Source organism: Diplodia seriata, assembly GCF_021436955.1.
Source record: "Diplodia seriata strain FDS-637 chromosome Unknown scaffold_11, whole genome shotgun sequence".
Classification (NCBI taxonomy): domain Eukaryota; kingdom Fungi; phylum Ascomycota; class Dothideomycetes; order Botryosphaeriales; family Botryosphaeriaceae; genus Diplodia; species Diplodia seriata.
In genome coordinates, this window is record NW_027117318.1 from 606,686 (window position 1) to 622,017 (window position 15,332).

The window sequence follows — 15,332 nt, forward strand, 5'->3', positions numbered from 1 at the left end:
CGGGTGATTCGCATCATCGTCGATCGCTGGTGAATGGGGTATTGGGGAGTGGAGCCGAGCGTTCTCGACTGCACCGCTCCGGGGTATGATCTGCCCGATGCCGTGGTGCGGACACGGCCCGTCACACGAGGGCGCAGCTCCCGACTTGACGCACCGAGCCTTGCTACAGGATACCAATACTCGCCCCGCGTGCGCCCGGCTCCCAGGCCACCCTTTTTCTTTGCAATCACCGCGCTTTGCGTGGGGAGCAGGCGCCTATGCCATGCGCAAGCCATTCGTTTTTGTGCATGCGCAACGGTTCCACGGGGGGATTGCCCATGTCCCCGACACTTAGCTATTTGCCCCGTTGTTGTACCCCGTTACCGGCACACGCCGCTTCATTCATTTCCTTGGACAGAGAGGGCAGCCTTGTTTTTCTGGCGCTGCGCTCTCGCCACTCCAGCTGCTGGCTTTTTCTCTTTGCTTGACATTCGGCGCAGTTGACGGGGTCTCTGGTTGCATTTTTGCTTGTACGGGTTGAGTGCCGGACAGGAATTGGTTAGGGCAGTGTTCAGAGATACCCACGGTTTTCCTGCAAATAGACAACGGCGTGCTTTCTTTGGCTTTGCGCACAGCTCCAGATGCAGTAAGCGCGCGAATGTGATGGGGTGAGGCGGGCTGCTGATGCCGACGGAGGACGGGGCAAGCGCGGCAATCTGCGATGTGAGCGGTCAGCCGGCGCCGCGCACTCGCCCCGGCTGCTGCGCAATTCGTTGAGCAGACACGCGGCCGGGCATTACGCCGCTGTGATGCAATGCGAGCGCGTAAGCGACGCGGCGGACGTGTGAGGACAGTCACGGCGCAGTGGACCAGTTGGCTTAGAGTGGGCGCGTTGCCCACGCGTGCGGCCTAGTGCTGGTTGGCTCCCGGCCGTTTGGCGCGATCCCTGCCCAAAGCTGCGACAACGTCCGCAGACCCCGCGTTTTGGCAATCCTGCCTGCGGCCTCGCAAGATGCCAAGCCAATGACGTTGGGAAGCTGCCGCCTGTGGAACCACACATGCCAACTCTCGCGCTTTCCCTTTAAAAGCCCCCCGAAGCTTCCCGCCTCACGCACCAGACCTCTGCTTTCTCTTTTGTCCCCCCACTTCCTCTGCCTCTGCACCGACAAACCAACCAGTCGAGCTCTGCGATTGACGGCCCCCGATCCCCAGCCACAATGTCCGAGTCCAACGGCGACACCCGGAACGGTGTCTTTCGTCGTGTCCATGATGGCGTTCATTCCGGTATGTGTTGATTGCTTTGCTCTTCGGCACTCGCCTGTCACGCGTCGCCTCTGCAGAGGATAGCAGCAGTCAGCAGGCCTCGATCCACGAGCGGTAGAGCAATTGCCCGTGCAAGGACAGCTTCAATGTTTGCGGGCAATTCCCTATGCTCGTGACCACGTTACGCTTCATTTCAGTTCATCACGCATTCGTCGTGCCACTTTCTTTTACCGCATTAGGCTGGCCAGGCCTGCAGGCCCACCAAGCTCTGACTCGCTCACCACACCACCACCACCACCACTCATCACTGCCACGCAAACAGAACGCTAACGGGCTATACTCAGTCAACCCGTTCAAAGCGCATTCCGACCCCACCGTTGAACGCGTCGTGACCCTCAAGATCTTAACCGCCATCTCGTATATCGTCGTCGTCGTCCATGCGTTCTACTACACCTTCGCCAAGCCGCACGAAGGCAAGGGACCAAGGCACACCATATGGGGACAGAACAGCGCGCATCACACCCCATTCTCCATGAACCCAATCATCACCTCCATCTACTGGATCGTCCTCTTCATCCTACAGATAGGCTACTCGTGGCACCTGTACTCGGCAGAACGTGAAACAGTGAAGGCTGCAACGAACGTCGGTGGCCACTTCATTGTCCACAATCTATTCCTCTTCGGCTTCATTCAATTGTGGGTGCGCTCGTTCTTCTGGCTCGGCGAGCTCCTCCTGGTTCTCAATTTCTTCAACCTCTCCGCCGCCTACTTCCGCCACAGTACCACTCCGCGTGCTATTCACATCGCAGTCGTCAGTGGGCCGCTGGCATGGAACTTTGTCGCACTCTACTGGTGCGGCGCCGCAGCCGTGCACGCGCACAATCTTCCTGCGAGGATCGTCGCGAACATCTTCATCTGGGGCATTCTGGTCTACGGCGGCTTCTTCTTGGTGGTGTACAAAGATTACACCATGGGGTTTGAGCTGTCAGTGCTCGCAGCCGGTAAGATTACCATTCAACTAACGACACCGCAAATGTAACGGAGCTGATACAAGGTGGTTGGAACAGCAATCGGTGTGTCCCAGTTCTTCACCAAGATCATCGCTTTCCAATGGATCTTCGCCTTCGTGATTATGACCCTCCTCTTCGTTCTGTCACTGGCTGTTGGTGTTCCCGGCTTCTTCGGCCAGGATCCGTTCAAGCGTGGAGAAATTGTTAGCGAGGACCGGGAGAGGGCGCCGCTGTTGGCGGACGACTAATTCCACGACCACTAAGCTACTACTCGACAAACAAACGATGAACAAGGGCATTGGCAGTGCCAGCCATATGGAGGAGGTTACAGACGGTGGGATGGTGGAGGATGATGCCGAGCCACATTGGCTTCCTTCTGCTTTGTTTTCATCTCCATGCATACACACAAGACATGTCCAGAATAACCCCGGTTTGAGCTGCTAGTCCTGGCGGATTCCCCGTACGATTATTCACAATGGCAAAGTTCGACAAGCGAGCAAGAGAAAATGAACGGGGCTAGAGAATCCTAGCGGCAGCATTTCTGGGGACACAAGCGAGCGCGCATGGAGGCTTATTTGGTCTCCCTCTTGCAGCGGGATTTTCACGGATGATTCCCCTTCCCTTTGAGCCTTTGATCTTCTTTCTTCCAAAAATGTCTTGTAAGACGTGCTCATGTCTCAATGATTCAGCTCTTCTACTCCGCTCTGGTAGGAACTAATGCTACAAATCCGCTAATCATCTCGTCATGTTCGGTGATCTACTGACATTAGGGCTCTTTACTCTTCTCGCCAGACAGCCACTAGGTAAAAGACTACATGTAGCTAACAGATGAAATGGAATCCCAATTAACAGGAACCCCTAAGATCGGAGCACCGTTTGCGGAAACCCCCCTTCTAAACGCCTTCACATCCGAGCAGTACAGACTCGCATGTAAGTCACTTCTAACCGGCAAATTAGGGAAAGAGAAACGTGGCGATGGCTATGATCAAGAACCTAGCAAACACACCGACAGGTAAGAAAAGAAAGGGGGGGTGGGGGTGGGGGACACAACGAAGGGGAGTGTGGCCGGAGCTGGGGACGAGAGAACTTACAAGGAAACCAGAACCCAGCCCTTCAACGCCATCACCCGACCCGCCCGGCGCCCGGCGACGACGATGCCGCCGACCCAGGTTCCCAACCCGCACAGCAGCAACAGCGACATTAACGAACCGGCGGACGGGAAAGGCTCGCCACCACCACCACCGCGGCCTCCTCCCCGGCCAATCTCCATGCCCAGGTCGTGCCCGCCGACGATCCAGCCGAGCAGCACGAGCGAGGGGACGAGGGCGAGCGTGGCGTGCGCCGTCGGCGCCTCCGTCAGCACCGCGAGGACGTGGCGGGGATTTTGTTGGCGGTGCTGGAGGTGGAGGTGGAGGTGGGGAGCTCCGACGGCGGCGAGGAGTTCGGCGTGGTTGATCAGGAGGGGCAGGAGGATCGCGTGGGTAAACGCCGGTGCGGTCGTCGAGGCCGGGGGGATGGCCGGGGGCACGTCGAGGGCGCGGACGAGGTTGCGGGAGGCGAGGATGGTGGCGAGGAGGGTCGCGAGGAAGGCGAGGGCCGTTCTTGCGGGGTGGGCGGGGGGAGGAGGTGCCGTCGTCGGGGTGGTGCGTTCGGCTGCGGCGTTCGGGAGGGGCGGCGGTGCGGGGGAGACGGGCTGCTGCGTGTGGGTGATGTTGAGGAAGAGGTGGACGAGGAGGTAGCAGCTGAGCGACACGATGGCGCTGCCGCGGGAGAAGAGGAGGATGCGGTCTCTGCTGTCGGGGGATCGAGGGACGTCATCATCGCGGAAAGCAAGGGTGAGAAGGCTGCAGAGAAAGAAGGGCACGAGACCCACGGTCTTGAGCGAAGAGTACAGGGCCATGGTGTGGGCGTTGTCGTATTCAGTGCGTTTCGAGAGGCTGCCGGAAACGAGAGCCAGCCCGAGGCCGAGCAGACCGCGGGTCAGGATGCTTCATGGGATGATGAAAGCAATGGTCTGGTATTGTTTGTTTACGAGAGCGAAAATACCGACCTGTCGGAATAGTCAGCTTATGGGCTGCATTTGCCTGAGTACGCAGCATGCTTACGCAAAGCCAGGCCAAATTCGAGAACAGCATGTCGGCAACGAGGCTTGACCCAGGCATGCCGCTAATCAAATCTTCAGAGAGAGCGGAAGTCATGAACGCAGCGGAACCAACAGCAAGTGCGTTGAGCAGCATCACCGCTACCGGATTCCATTCCATCCAGCTGCCCAAGAAGGCCAGCGGGACAAAGATAAGCAAGGAAGTGGAGAAATAGAGGCTCATTCGGGCGCCGCGGCAGGAGGTTTTGGTCGTGAGGGTTACAGTCTGATAACTGGCTGAAAATACGGAAGTAGTCAGGTGTCGAATCGCTGTCAGGAAACCCTCGGTTCTCATCCCGTCATCCGCATCATCGTCTACGACGGAGTCATGGCGACTTTGAGGGAGCAAGTTTCCCTGCTCATTGTTTGGGCCCGGGAGCAGTGGCCGCCGCTCGTCGTCAGTGGTGCGCGTGAAGAGACATCCCCGGTGGAAGGCTAGAAAGGTGGGCCGGTCAGGCTGTTCCGGAAACGCGAGTTTGTTGAAGAGTTGTGACGGCCGGAGAAGTGGCGCGGGTTTAGGGCTCAACGTGATGGCCTCCCGCGGGCTTCGGCGACCCTCCTCATCCATGATGCGTCGAGTTCCGTCTTTGTTCATCTGTACTCTCTCGAAAGGCTGGGGAGAGAGGCATGGATGGGGCGAGGGAGGAGATAGAGGAGCTGTGGGGAGACATGGACAATAGTTGAGGTGGTCATCTGGACGGAAATGGGTTTGCCCGCTCAGTAGGGTTTTAAGCGTGGTGGAAACGGCCTCTAGCAGATCCGTGGTACCAGGGGCGGTGACGACTAAGTCTCCAGCTGACCATACATACTGACTCAACCAGGAGTTTACAGGTACTTTTCCATCATCTGCTTGACCTTCCCCAACGGCAGCGCTTCCACCCGCAACCCGCCCAGCCCCGTCATCGTCTCGGCCATGCACAGCGCGTTCAAAATGGCCTCCTCGACCGCATCCGCCGTGGCCTCGAACAGGCCGTTGATCGTCTGCTCGTCCACGACGTCGACCGCCATCGGCTGCGGCCTCCACGGGTCCGCGTTCGTCTGCACCGGCACGTCGTTGGCGGTGCTGAAGGCGAGGAAGATGTCGCCCGACTGGTTGTGCGCGTTGCCGCCGACGCGCGCGAGGCCCATGGTCGCGCGCTTGGCCAGCCGCTGGCACTGCAGCGGGTGCAGCGGCGCGTCCGTCGCCAGCACCACGATGATGCTGCCGTCCCTCTTCTCCTTCGCCGCCGCCACCCGCCCCAGCGCCGCCAGCCGCTCCACCGTCGACGCGTCCGCCGGCAGGTCCTGCGTCGCCGCCATCAGCTCGTCGTCCAGCAGCCGCCCGATGGGCGCCCCGCCGATGCGCAGGTCGCGCATGCGGCCGTAGTTGGCCTGCACGAGCGCCGCCACCGTGTACGACTCCTTGGGCGAGCTGCCCGCGCCGGGCACGACGCGCGACGAGCTGCCCGTGCCGCCCTTGAACCAGTGGCAGAGCATGCCCGTGCCGCCGCCCGTGTTGCCCTCGGCCACGGCTGCGTCGGACGCGCTCTCCAGGCCGGCGACGATGTGGGCCGGCGTGACGGGCAGGGCGGCGATGTCGCTGATGATGCCGTCAAACGTCTCGCCCACGACGGGCAGCAGGAACCAGTCCGCCGCGCCGCTCTCCGGGTTGCGGTGCCGCGGGATGCAGTACTCGTAGATGCCCTGGTACGCGGCGCCCACGGCGAAGCTGTTGGTCAGCACGACGGGCGAGTGCAGGAGCCCCGTCTCCTCGATCCAGTGCGAGCCCGTCAGCTCGCCCGACCCGTTCAGCCGGAAGACGCCCGCGTAGCACGCCTGGTTGAAGAAGTCCCGTCGCGGCACGATGGTCGTCACCCCGGTGTTGATGGCGCCGTGGGCCGACGTCGCCGGCCTGACGATGGACTGCGTGTGGCAGAGCACGCCCTCGACGTCGGTAAGCGAGTTCTTGGGCCCCGTGGGATAGCGGCCGAGGTGGAGGTTGGGCAGGAGCTCGCGGACGCGGCAGCGCCGTTCCTGGCTCGCTGCTGATGAAGACATTGTAGAAGCGGAAAACAAGACGAGCGATAGATGGGTGCAAGCAGTAATTCAGTGATGGTCAAACTTCTATATAGACTCTTGCGATCAGATCTGTACTTCGATTCGGTCCTGCTCGAGGCCGCAAAGAGTCACGGAAGCGTCCGGAGACCTTCCTCTTTGCGTTAGAAGACCGAGAGTGCAGCGCGGCACGGAATGGCTATCAAGCCCACCCACCAGAAACGGACACCGTTATACGACATCCGTCATGTCTGACTCACATACCCCGCTTTTACCTTGCTTTCGTGGCTGCGGCACGTACCTGTAAGACGCTTATCGTTGACGGACAGTCATCAAGGAACAATATTGCGCCTACCAGATGGCCCTACTGCAGCTGTACCATAACAGGTTCTTTTTTTTTTTTTTTTAAACTAAACCAACTTCGAAGTATCTGCTGCAGAGAGAAACGTTCCAAATGGGTAAAGGAAAGGCTGCGATGGGAAGACTTTTGACGAAACGCACTGCATACATTCGCAGTGATCCAACAGACCCGATAGTATGGACAAGTTAGATCGACCATTAATGAAGATGCCATCGATTCATGGTTGGGACATTTCTTAATTCATCGATCGACATAAACCCGTGAAGCTCATTCACAGCTACAGAGAGAGCGGCATGCAGCACCAGGTATATAACGCCCTATACATCGGCATCGAACAAGAGAGGGTACTGAAACAAGTAACAAATGCCCAGACTAACTCCCGTGAGGAACAGACAGCGGTGGTAGGTAAGGGGGCTGAAATCAGGACATCTACTGTGCCCACCTACCTCGAGCTCAGGCTGCAAAGGAAAACTGATAACCATTCGAACCCCTTTTGTACGTTTTTCCTGTCCAAAATGTCCATCAAAACGGAGAAGCGATCCCTTCAACGACCGCCCGACTTGCAATCCAACATCTATACACAGTCCCCTGTTCCTATCATAGTCATGCAATTCATACCTCAAACCCATATCATATCAACAAAGAAAGAGGTACAAAGAATCGCTAGACAGCACACCTACCTTCCATCATGAACTTTTCCCTTTCGACTTATCCAATTTTCATATCCCCTCACAAACTTCCCGGTGCACCGGGCCCCTGACCGAAAAAGAACCCATCAAACAGATCGAAAGCGTTACCATCGCTCCAGTCGTGATTGTTCGCTCCCGCAACATCGTCCAGTTGCATGCCGAAGCCTAGATCCATGTTTCCACCGCCCCCGACTTCGGCGCTGGCGCCGCCGGGCTGGAACGCGTCGAGGAAATCGAGATCCGAGAAGTGCGGCTGACCGAGGTCAGGATATGCCGATGCCGCCTGTTGCTGTTGCTGCACCGCCACGTTCGGGCCGTAAGTAGGAGTGTACGGTGACGTTTGTTGCGCCGTGTACGGAGAGATATGTGGCTGCTGTTGGCGCATTTGCTGCTGATGCGATGTGTGGCGCTGATGAGTCGAACGCTGCTGCATCTGTACTGGGGAGGTCGCCGCCGACGTCTGTAGCTGCGCATCTGCCCGCGCCGTGCTAAACTGCCGCATTTCCGGCGATACGAAGTTGGCTGACGACGTTGCCGGCCGGGGGGCTTCCTGCTTGATTTGCTGATTCTGTACGGAATTAGAGGACCGCATACCCACCAGCCCAAGGCTGGGTCGCCTGAGGCGCGACTCGTTTTCGTCGTCGCTGAAAAGATCTCGTAAATTCATGTCGAAGCGCGGATGCTGTTTCCGCGAGCTATAATTTGGGTTGGCATTTGGGCCGGGGAAGTAGCCTGACCGGTTGACGTCACGAGGGTGTTCTGTGGTCGGCGAGGCTGTGGGCTGTTGCTGGTCTGCAGCAGAAAAGTTGGGTGATGAGTGGTAAGTATGTGCTTGTTTTGCACGGCTGTGGGCAAGTGCTTGAGGTCCGAAGCCGGTTGTCGACATGCACATTTGAATCGTGGCCTTGCTCATGCGATCAAACGCATCCCGACATGCTTCGGCGGGTGGACATTTTTCAACGAGATCGCCGAGAACGGACGTTGCCGCAAGTACAGTGAAATCGACATCATCAAGAGACTAGCACATGTTAGAAGGGCGCCTCAATATTGGGGTAATCAAACTTACCAAGTGACTTCGGACGACCGGCGAATGCCAAATTGCATACAGGAACGAGATGCCTGGGGCACAGTGTTAGCATGAAGCACAAGCGCCAGCCGGCGAGTTCTAGTTTGACAAGATCGTAGCGCGAAGGAACTTCTGTAGCAAAGGGGCACTCAGTGCGCATGCGCGACAACATTGCGCCCTGCGTTGTCCCCTTTCCGTGAGAACACACGTAGGCTCGGTGGAGGAGGTCGGGTCTAAATGCTGGGTGGAGAAACCTACCTGCCATGAACAAGTGATGAGTGGCCAGAAAGGTGTAGTTCACCAAGTGCACCCTATGAAGTTGACGATACAACTTCAGCACCTTTTGCCCAGCCTCTGCTACCTTCAAGAAGACATGCTCCTCATCTTCGCGCTCCTCTAGGTTCACCATTGATGGGCTCGACACATCATCTTCAGTTGATCTCAGCTCGTCTGCCAGTACAGGTGGCACGCTCAAGCTCTGTCTATACAGCATGATGACGGCTTGCCAGTAGTTGAGCTCCAAGAAGAGCGGTGAAAACTGAACACCCGTGTCCATCTGTGTGGGCGATGACTCCTTCCATTCCCAGAGGCGGCGGTCGATGTCCCGGCGCCACGACAGGAAGGAGTCGAACTTGGAGAGGAATGGAGATGGCAGGTTTGTGTGCATGAAGTCATTGCCCTGATTCGCTCCAATGGCGCGCGCCTGTTGTGTCTGGCGGTGCTGCAGCACTTGGAGGATTTCCGATTGGAGGAGGCGCAGCCGGAAATAATGATATGACACACACTTGTACGTCGGCTTCTCGCTGCCTCCTGGTGGCTGTAGGAAGCCTTCCCGGCTGATGTATCTGTCGTCGAGGGGGGAGGGGAACTCGGTGGTGATGACTTGGTCAGTGATGCCAAACGGCCTGCCGACGCAGGTGCTCACAAGGCGATCAAACGAATACACGCACCACCAGAGGCGGCGGCGAAGGTCACGAACCCACTGTCGCCTTCCTCGCTCTTTCGGGTCGAGTCTCACGGCATTGTTTGCTGCCGGCACGTCATCAGACGCATTTCCAGGATTTGGCAAACTTGTGTCGTCACCGCCGGGGCCGTCTATGCCCGCGCCGTCTTCGTAGTGGAGGCCGAGATCGACGCCCAATCTCACGGCTACACCTGTGATGTACCACAAACCTGGTGCAACGGGTCTCAGCAGAGCAAACCCGGCAAGGAGCAATACGGCCTGCAGCTCCTCCAGGCCGCCGCCAAAGCCGTCGGGGCGATCGACAGACGGGGATGATGACAGGAAGCTCTCGAGGTGGACAATAGCGGAGGCGTGGTACTCCTCGGGCTGATGTTGCACGCTCGCGAGCCTGCGTCGCTTACCCGGCGGCGGGGTCTGCGAGGGTCTCTGCGATGCGTTGTTTGCATCCGGATCAGGCGACTCGGACGTGGCGTCGGAGCTGCCCATGATGATGCCAGCACCGATGGCGAAGACGATGTTCAGCATGTACAGCTCGCGACTCGTGCGATCCTTGGGCTCCGTGGCCAAGGCGCGGTCGAACATGGTCATGAACTCGCCGCGGTGGAGGATGGGGATCTGCGGGTTAGCATGCTCAAAGTACAGCTCAACGAGCTTCAGCGCCAGCTCACGCTCGGGGAACGGGGCTTGGCGGATGGCGGGTTTGGTGTGAAGACCGAAGAAGGAATCCCTCATGGAGGTGCCATTGGCGGCGACGGCGCCGGGCAGGGGCTTGCTGGCACGCACGCTGCCCTTCTCTGACGACGCGCCGGACACGGAGCTCTTGACGGCGGCAAAGACGACGCGGGCAAAGGAGATGCCCGACGTCGAGCCTAGGAAGCGTGGGTCGGACGCGCCCTGCACTGAGACCATGCCAATATTCGACACCATATTGTTGATCTTGTCGCGGTCGTACTGCTCCTGCTTCGTATCTGCGCCGTCGGCGGCCGCGGAGTCATGCTGCGCGCTGAGCTGGCCTTCCTGCTGGGCAGCGCGCGCCTGCTTGTCGAGGGGGAAGGTGGCCTCGCCATTGGGCGGCTTGTAGCTCAGAGCAAAGTGCTCGGGCGGGGCAAAGGGGATTTGATTGTCGCGCAGCAGCGATTGCAGGTACGCGACCCTGCTCTCGAGGTAATACACATAACTGTTGGAGACAACACACAAGCATCAGCACATCACAGCCCACTTTTCCAGGCGTTGCGCCGGGCCAGCAGCCACGGGCCGCGCCGCATGCAGCAGCAGGCGTGCAGCAAAGGAAGCACGCAGGGCGCGTGTGATTTTTCCTCCTGCCGCCCGCCCCCACCAGGCGCAGCGCAGCGCAGCGCCGCGATTGCCTCAGCCCGGCGCGTTGCGGGACGGTGGCCAACGCACCTTCGCGGTATTTCCCTCTTGGTGATGGGGTCGTAGCCGACGCACTTGACGTGGGCCTTCTCGCAGCTGGCGCAGGCGGGCAGGCGCTGGTCGCAGCGGTTCTTGCGCAGGCGGCAGCGGTTGCACGCCGAGACGTTTCGGAAGGACGACGCTTGCTGGCTGCCGCTGGCGCTGGCGGTCGGCGACTCGATCTTGCTGGCGGCGTCTTCAGGCGAGGCGCCGTCGGTCGAGGATGCCTCTCGCGGGCGCTTGGGAGCGGTCATCCCGCATGTCCTTTGCGCGACCGCTCTATCGGGAAGACATCCAAGTCGACGGGCGTGCGGTGGTTGCGCGACACGGGACCGGGAAACAGGCGGTGCAGGTGGGCCGAGGGTGCCGCACGACAGAGAGCTTCACGCGCGGGGAGACGGCCTGGGCTGCTGGGTTGACGGGCGCGACGCGGACGCGGAAGCGGGCGTGCTTCGAATCGGCGCCGAGCGATGTTCAGTGAGCTGCGGCGCGTCAGAGCCAGGGGCGCCGGCGGCGGCGGAAGGCGGCTTTGCGTTCGTAGGGCGGATTCAAGGACTGGCGCGGTGGAGCCTGATTTCGCAGATGTGGCAGGCTTCTCGAAAAAGCACAGAGTCTTCCACTGGCCCACCGCCCCCGAAACCCTTATCAAACCCGGCCCCACGCTCGCGTCGAGGCCGTCAGCAGCGCTTCCCCGAGAGCTGCCAGCCGCGCCCCCGGCCAATCGCACGCGCCGCCGGCGATCGCGTGCTGAGCCCGCTCGCCGCCGGCGAGCACCACGGCCGCGCGCAGCCCATGGCCTGATGGCTGCGCCCGCCGTGCTACGTATCCACTCTCCGAGCTTCGTGCGCCGCCTTCTGAAGAAGAAAACATGCTTGCTGGGTATTGGCCGGGGTGCGGCTGCAACTAAAACTACGACTGCTACCAAAAGGCACCTGGAATAATGCATGAAACTCATCGCTCGTATGAAACGCCCCGGCAAAACGCCCCGGTCCCTGCTGCCTTGCTCCCGACTGTCGAGGCTGGCGCCCCCTATGGAATCTCTATCTAGTCGCCCAAAACGCCGCCCAATGATGCTGAGTTGTGATGAGATGATATGCTGCTGCTGAACGGAAAGGCAAAAGGAAATCCATGCCAATGAAATCGCAAAAGGGAATTTTTTCGTAGCAGACGATCCGCGCCTGCTTGGTATCATGTCTTTCCCTTAACTCCGGATGCCCTTTGTTTTGTTTTTTTGTGTTCCCGATCTATGCGTATTACCCTCCTCCGTGCGCATCGCTTGCCGCACAACAAATAAGAAATGTGATCAGAAATGCTCCTTGCTGGTAGGGTGGCTGCCGTTTCCGTACTCCTCGTCGGAATCGGAAGCTGAGCCGTCGTAGAGAGTCTGTCCGCCCTGCATGGGTGGCCCGTCCGACGCGATGTTGGACGCGCTGAGCGCTGCTGGGTTGAGCGGCTCGCCCAGCCCGGCCTCCTCGTCCTGCTGGTAGTCGCTCGGAGCCTCGCTCTCGCTCTTCTCGAAGCGCTTGTTGATCTCGCGCATCCAGATGCTCTCGGTGGCTCCGATGATCGCAACGAACGCACACGTCCACCAGGCGAGGCCCGAGTATCCGAGACTGAGACCAGCAGACTGGATACCGCCAGAGACCGTGGGGCCGAACGCGCGGCAGAGACTGGCAGAGGAGGCAGCGACGCCGTTGAGAGTACCGAGGACCTTCTTCGAAGGCGCCGAGTTCGCGAGCATGATGGCCAGCGGCGGGTAAGCCAGCGACTGCGCAGTAACCTTCCAGATCAGGACGAGGAGAACGCCGGACATGCGCATCGTCTCCGGCAGGAGTGTGAGGTACGGCGTCAGAGTGTACAGGAATGGGTATGCGAAGATGACCGCGCGGAACGTCTTGAGGGGGCCGAACTTCCGGCTGACGACGGGGAAGATGAAAATCTGTACAATCATCTGGAAGAAGCCCTGAGCGGACAGAATGAATCCAATCGTCTTGGTCGGAAGCGCGAATCCGCCGATGAACTTGAACGGAAGGCTGGGGGGTTCGCTCGACTTGGGCATGCTGAGGAGGACGGGGAGAAGCTGCTCGAAGGAGATGGTGTGGCTGCAGGCACACGTTAGCTTGTGAAACGCACCACTCTATCGGGTGCTACCTACAAAGCCAGGATTCCGTAGCCGATGATGTTCAGCATCACCTGCGGGGTAAAGGCTGAGCGCATCGAGGGCTTCGGGGCAGCCCTGGGGGGCGTACGGAGCGAGGCGGCGCTGGAAATGCTCGGAAGACGCGGCGATCCCTCAGTCGACCTGTATCCCGGCGGCTGCTCGTCCTCCGACTCCTCCGCCAGCAGGTAGCAGGCCTCCTCCAAGTACGTCTTCTTCGCATCCACGCTGAGCTCGGGTTCGCTCTGGCCGCGGACCTTGCGCATCATCCATTTTCCAATCTCCAGCCCAAGGTCAAAGCGGTCCTTCTTGTCCTCATGCGTCTCCTCCAGGAAAAGAATGCCGACGATCAAGCTGAAGCACACGACGGCGGCGCAGACCAGGTTCGGAAGCAGGTAGGGGAATTTGTCGAACAGGGATCCGGGGAGGAACACGGTAGGGTATCCCTTGGCGGGCTGAGCAAGGGTGCCTCCGAGGCCAGAGCCTATTATGGAGCTGCAAGCGCATCATTAGTCGTCGGGCCCAACAAGCTCGCGTCGGCGGGACATCGGACTCACCCAAGACACCAAACAAATGGCATGATGGAGTATGCGCGTGCTGTGTTTCAATGTCAGTAAGGTACGCCTCGCGGCCAACCCGCGCCTAGTGCCACTTACGTTGTTGCGACTCGACCGTCACGACCTCGGCGACCGTCGTCTGGAGCACACCGATGTTGCTGCAGGGTTACACATGCGTCAGAAAATTCCATCTTGGCGCCAGCCGAAAAAAGTCGGTGACCGTGCGACCCAACTCACCCGTTCAGCAGGCCGCCCAGGGCGCGTGCCAGCAGCGCCATTGGCAGGTTCTGCGCGAAGCCGAACATGAGCATGCTCAATCCCGTGCCCGCGAGTCCGGTGAGCAGGATAGGTTTCCGGCCGAAGCGGTCGCTGAGGCGTCCCCACATGACGCCGGTCATGAACTCGGCGAAGGCGAATGCGGACGTCACCATGCCGGCGTACATGGCAATCTGCTTCTCGTCCTTGGTGATCCCGAACGACGAGATCATGTAGTAGATGTACGGGAAGATGGACATGAAGGCGATGGGCTCGGCGATGCGGCATAATGCTGGAGGTCGCCGCGGTTAGCATGCGGGGTGCGGTGCACTCGAGTTGGGGGAGGAGCATTACCTAGCACGAAGAGCTGCTGTGACGGGAACGGGACTTTGCCATCCGGCGCGACGGACGAGCGCCGGCGAGAGGCGCGACAGTTCGACATCATGATGCGGTGTGCCAATGGCTTCCAATTGAAGCGGAGCGGAGGGGCGGGAGGTTCACAGCACGGCAGGTGGTGGCAAGGCGGACGTCGTCGAGGGCAGAAGGAGCGTGAGGAATCCCAAGGGACTTGACCTGAGGTCTTGGTATGGAAAGAGGGCCTCGTCTGCTTAAATGACCGTTTTAATCTGTGTCATCTAGACACGATAAGATTTAGTCTAGGTGGCGTAGGGCAGACGGGCTTATTGCAGGAGGCAAGGGTATCCTGTTGCGGGACGCCGGGGAAGTCGGAGCGCGAATCGTGAATTGGGTATGGCGGTTGTCCGCAGGTGTTGCAGAGAGCACAAGAGCGGACGGCAGCAGCGGGCGCGCGGGAGGCGGCTCTGATATAGCTTGACGCGCGGGCACAAGAGGCGGTGATGGGCTCAAGCTCTGGGTAAGCGAACGGATTCGCTGGCACAGGGCGGACCCCAGCTCTGTGACTGCATCGTCCTGAGCTGGTGGTAGGGTCAGATCCGGTGGTATGCTGCCCAAACGCGGTGCACAGACGAAAAGGATGTGCGGCTTGGCTGGCCGCGGCCCCTGAGTGTTTGCCAGCCAAGCGAGCGCTGTCGCACATGGGGCCGGTCGCGGAACATTGGGGAGAGATGCTAGGTTGCCCCAAAAGTAAGGCGGGCTGAGATGGGTCCCAAAGACGGTGGTCGCGCGTCCGTGATGGGCGATGTTGCAGGGCTAGCAGCGTGGATATGACATCCTTGATCAGCGGCTGGCCGGCCTGCCGGTACGCTACTGGGATTGACTTTGGGGCTAAACGCCGTTGCCCCCTTTCCTTGGGCCCAGCACAGGGGCACCGCATTTCGCGTCTGCGGCCTGCGGCTCCGGGCAGATGCGCTAGCCCAGCCCGCCAGGCAGGCTGGCTGCACGCCGGCAGCAAGGCACAAGGACGAGGGGCAGCGGGCGCGCAGCGCGCAGGCGCAGGCTTTGCGCGCGCTCTCGTCACTTCTC

The 15,332-nt window shown here is 59.8% G+C and overlaps 5 protein-coding genes across 5 annotated transcripts; 1 reads left to right on the forward strand and 4 right to left on the reverse strand.

Moving 5' to 3' along the window:
- Positions 1-1,196: 1,196 nt before the first annotated feature.
- SLS55_009908 (uncharacterized protein) lies at positions 1,197-2,500 on the forward strand (the record flags this gene model as incomplete). Its single annotated transcript, XM_066781302.1, has 3 exons — positions 1,197-1,227; positions 1,587-2,243; positions 2,310-2,500. The coding sequence occupies 3 exons, from the start codon at positions 1,197-1,199 to the stop codon at positions 2,498-2,500; spliced, it is 879 nt and encodes a 292-aa protein (XP_066628304.1).
- An 839-nt stretch (positions 2,501-3,339) lies between these two features.
- SLS55_009909 (uncharacterized protein) lies at positions 3,340-4,152 on the reverse strand (the record flags this gene model as incomplete). The annotated part of the gene is made up of 1 exon (XM_066781303.1): positions 3,340-4,152. The coding sequence occupies one exon, from the start codon at positions 4,150-4,152 to the stop codon at positions 3,340-3,342; it is 813 nt and encodes a 270-aa protein (XP_066628305.1).
- Positions 4,153-5,217: 1,065 nt separating this feature from the next.
- Positions 5,218-6,429, reverse strand: SLS55_009910 (uncharacterized protein; the record flags this gene model as incomplete). The annotated part of the gene is made up of 1 exon (XM_066781304.1): positions 5,218-6,429. One exon carries the CDS (start codon positions 6,427-6,429, stop codon positions 5,218-5,220), a length of 1,212 nt encoding a protein of 403 aa, XP_066628306.1.
- Positions 6,430-7,516: 1,087 nt separating this feature from the next.
- SLS55_009911 (uncharacterized protein) lies at positions 7,517-11,173 on the reverse strand (the record flags this gene model as incomplete). The annotated part of the gene is made up of 6 exons (XM_066781305.1): positions 7,517-7,759; positions 8,075-8,494; positions 8,543-8,595; positions 8,801-10,683; positions 10,911-10,976; positions 11,037-11,173. 6 exons carry the CDS (start codon positions 11,171-11,173, stop codon positions 7,517-7,519), a joined length of 2,802 nt encoding a protein of 933 aa, XP_066628307.1.
- Positions 11,174-12,222: 1,049 nt separating this feature from the next.
- SLS55_009912 (uncharacterized protein) lies at positions 12,223-14,334 on the reverse strand (the record flags this gene model as incomplete). Its single annotated transcript, XM_066781306.1, has 5 exons — positions 12,223-13,021; positions 13,075-13,561; positions 13,734-13,792; positions 13,872-14,181; positions 14,244-14,334. 5 exons carry the CDS (start codon positions 14,332-14,334, stop codon positions 12,223-12,225), a joined length of 1,746 nt encoding a protein of 581 aa, XP_066628308.1.
- Positions 14,335-15,332: the final 998 nt, after the last annotated feature.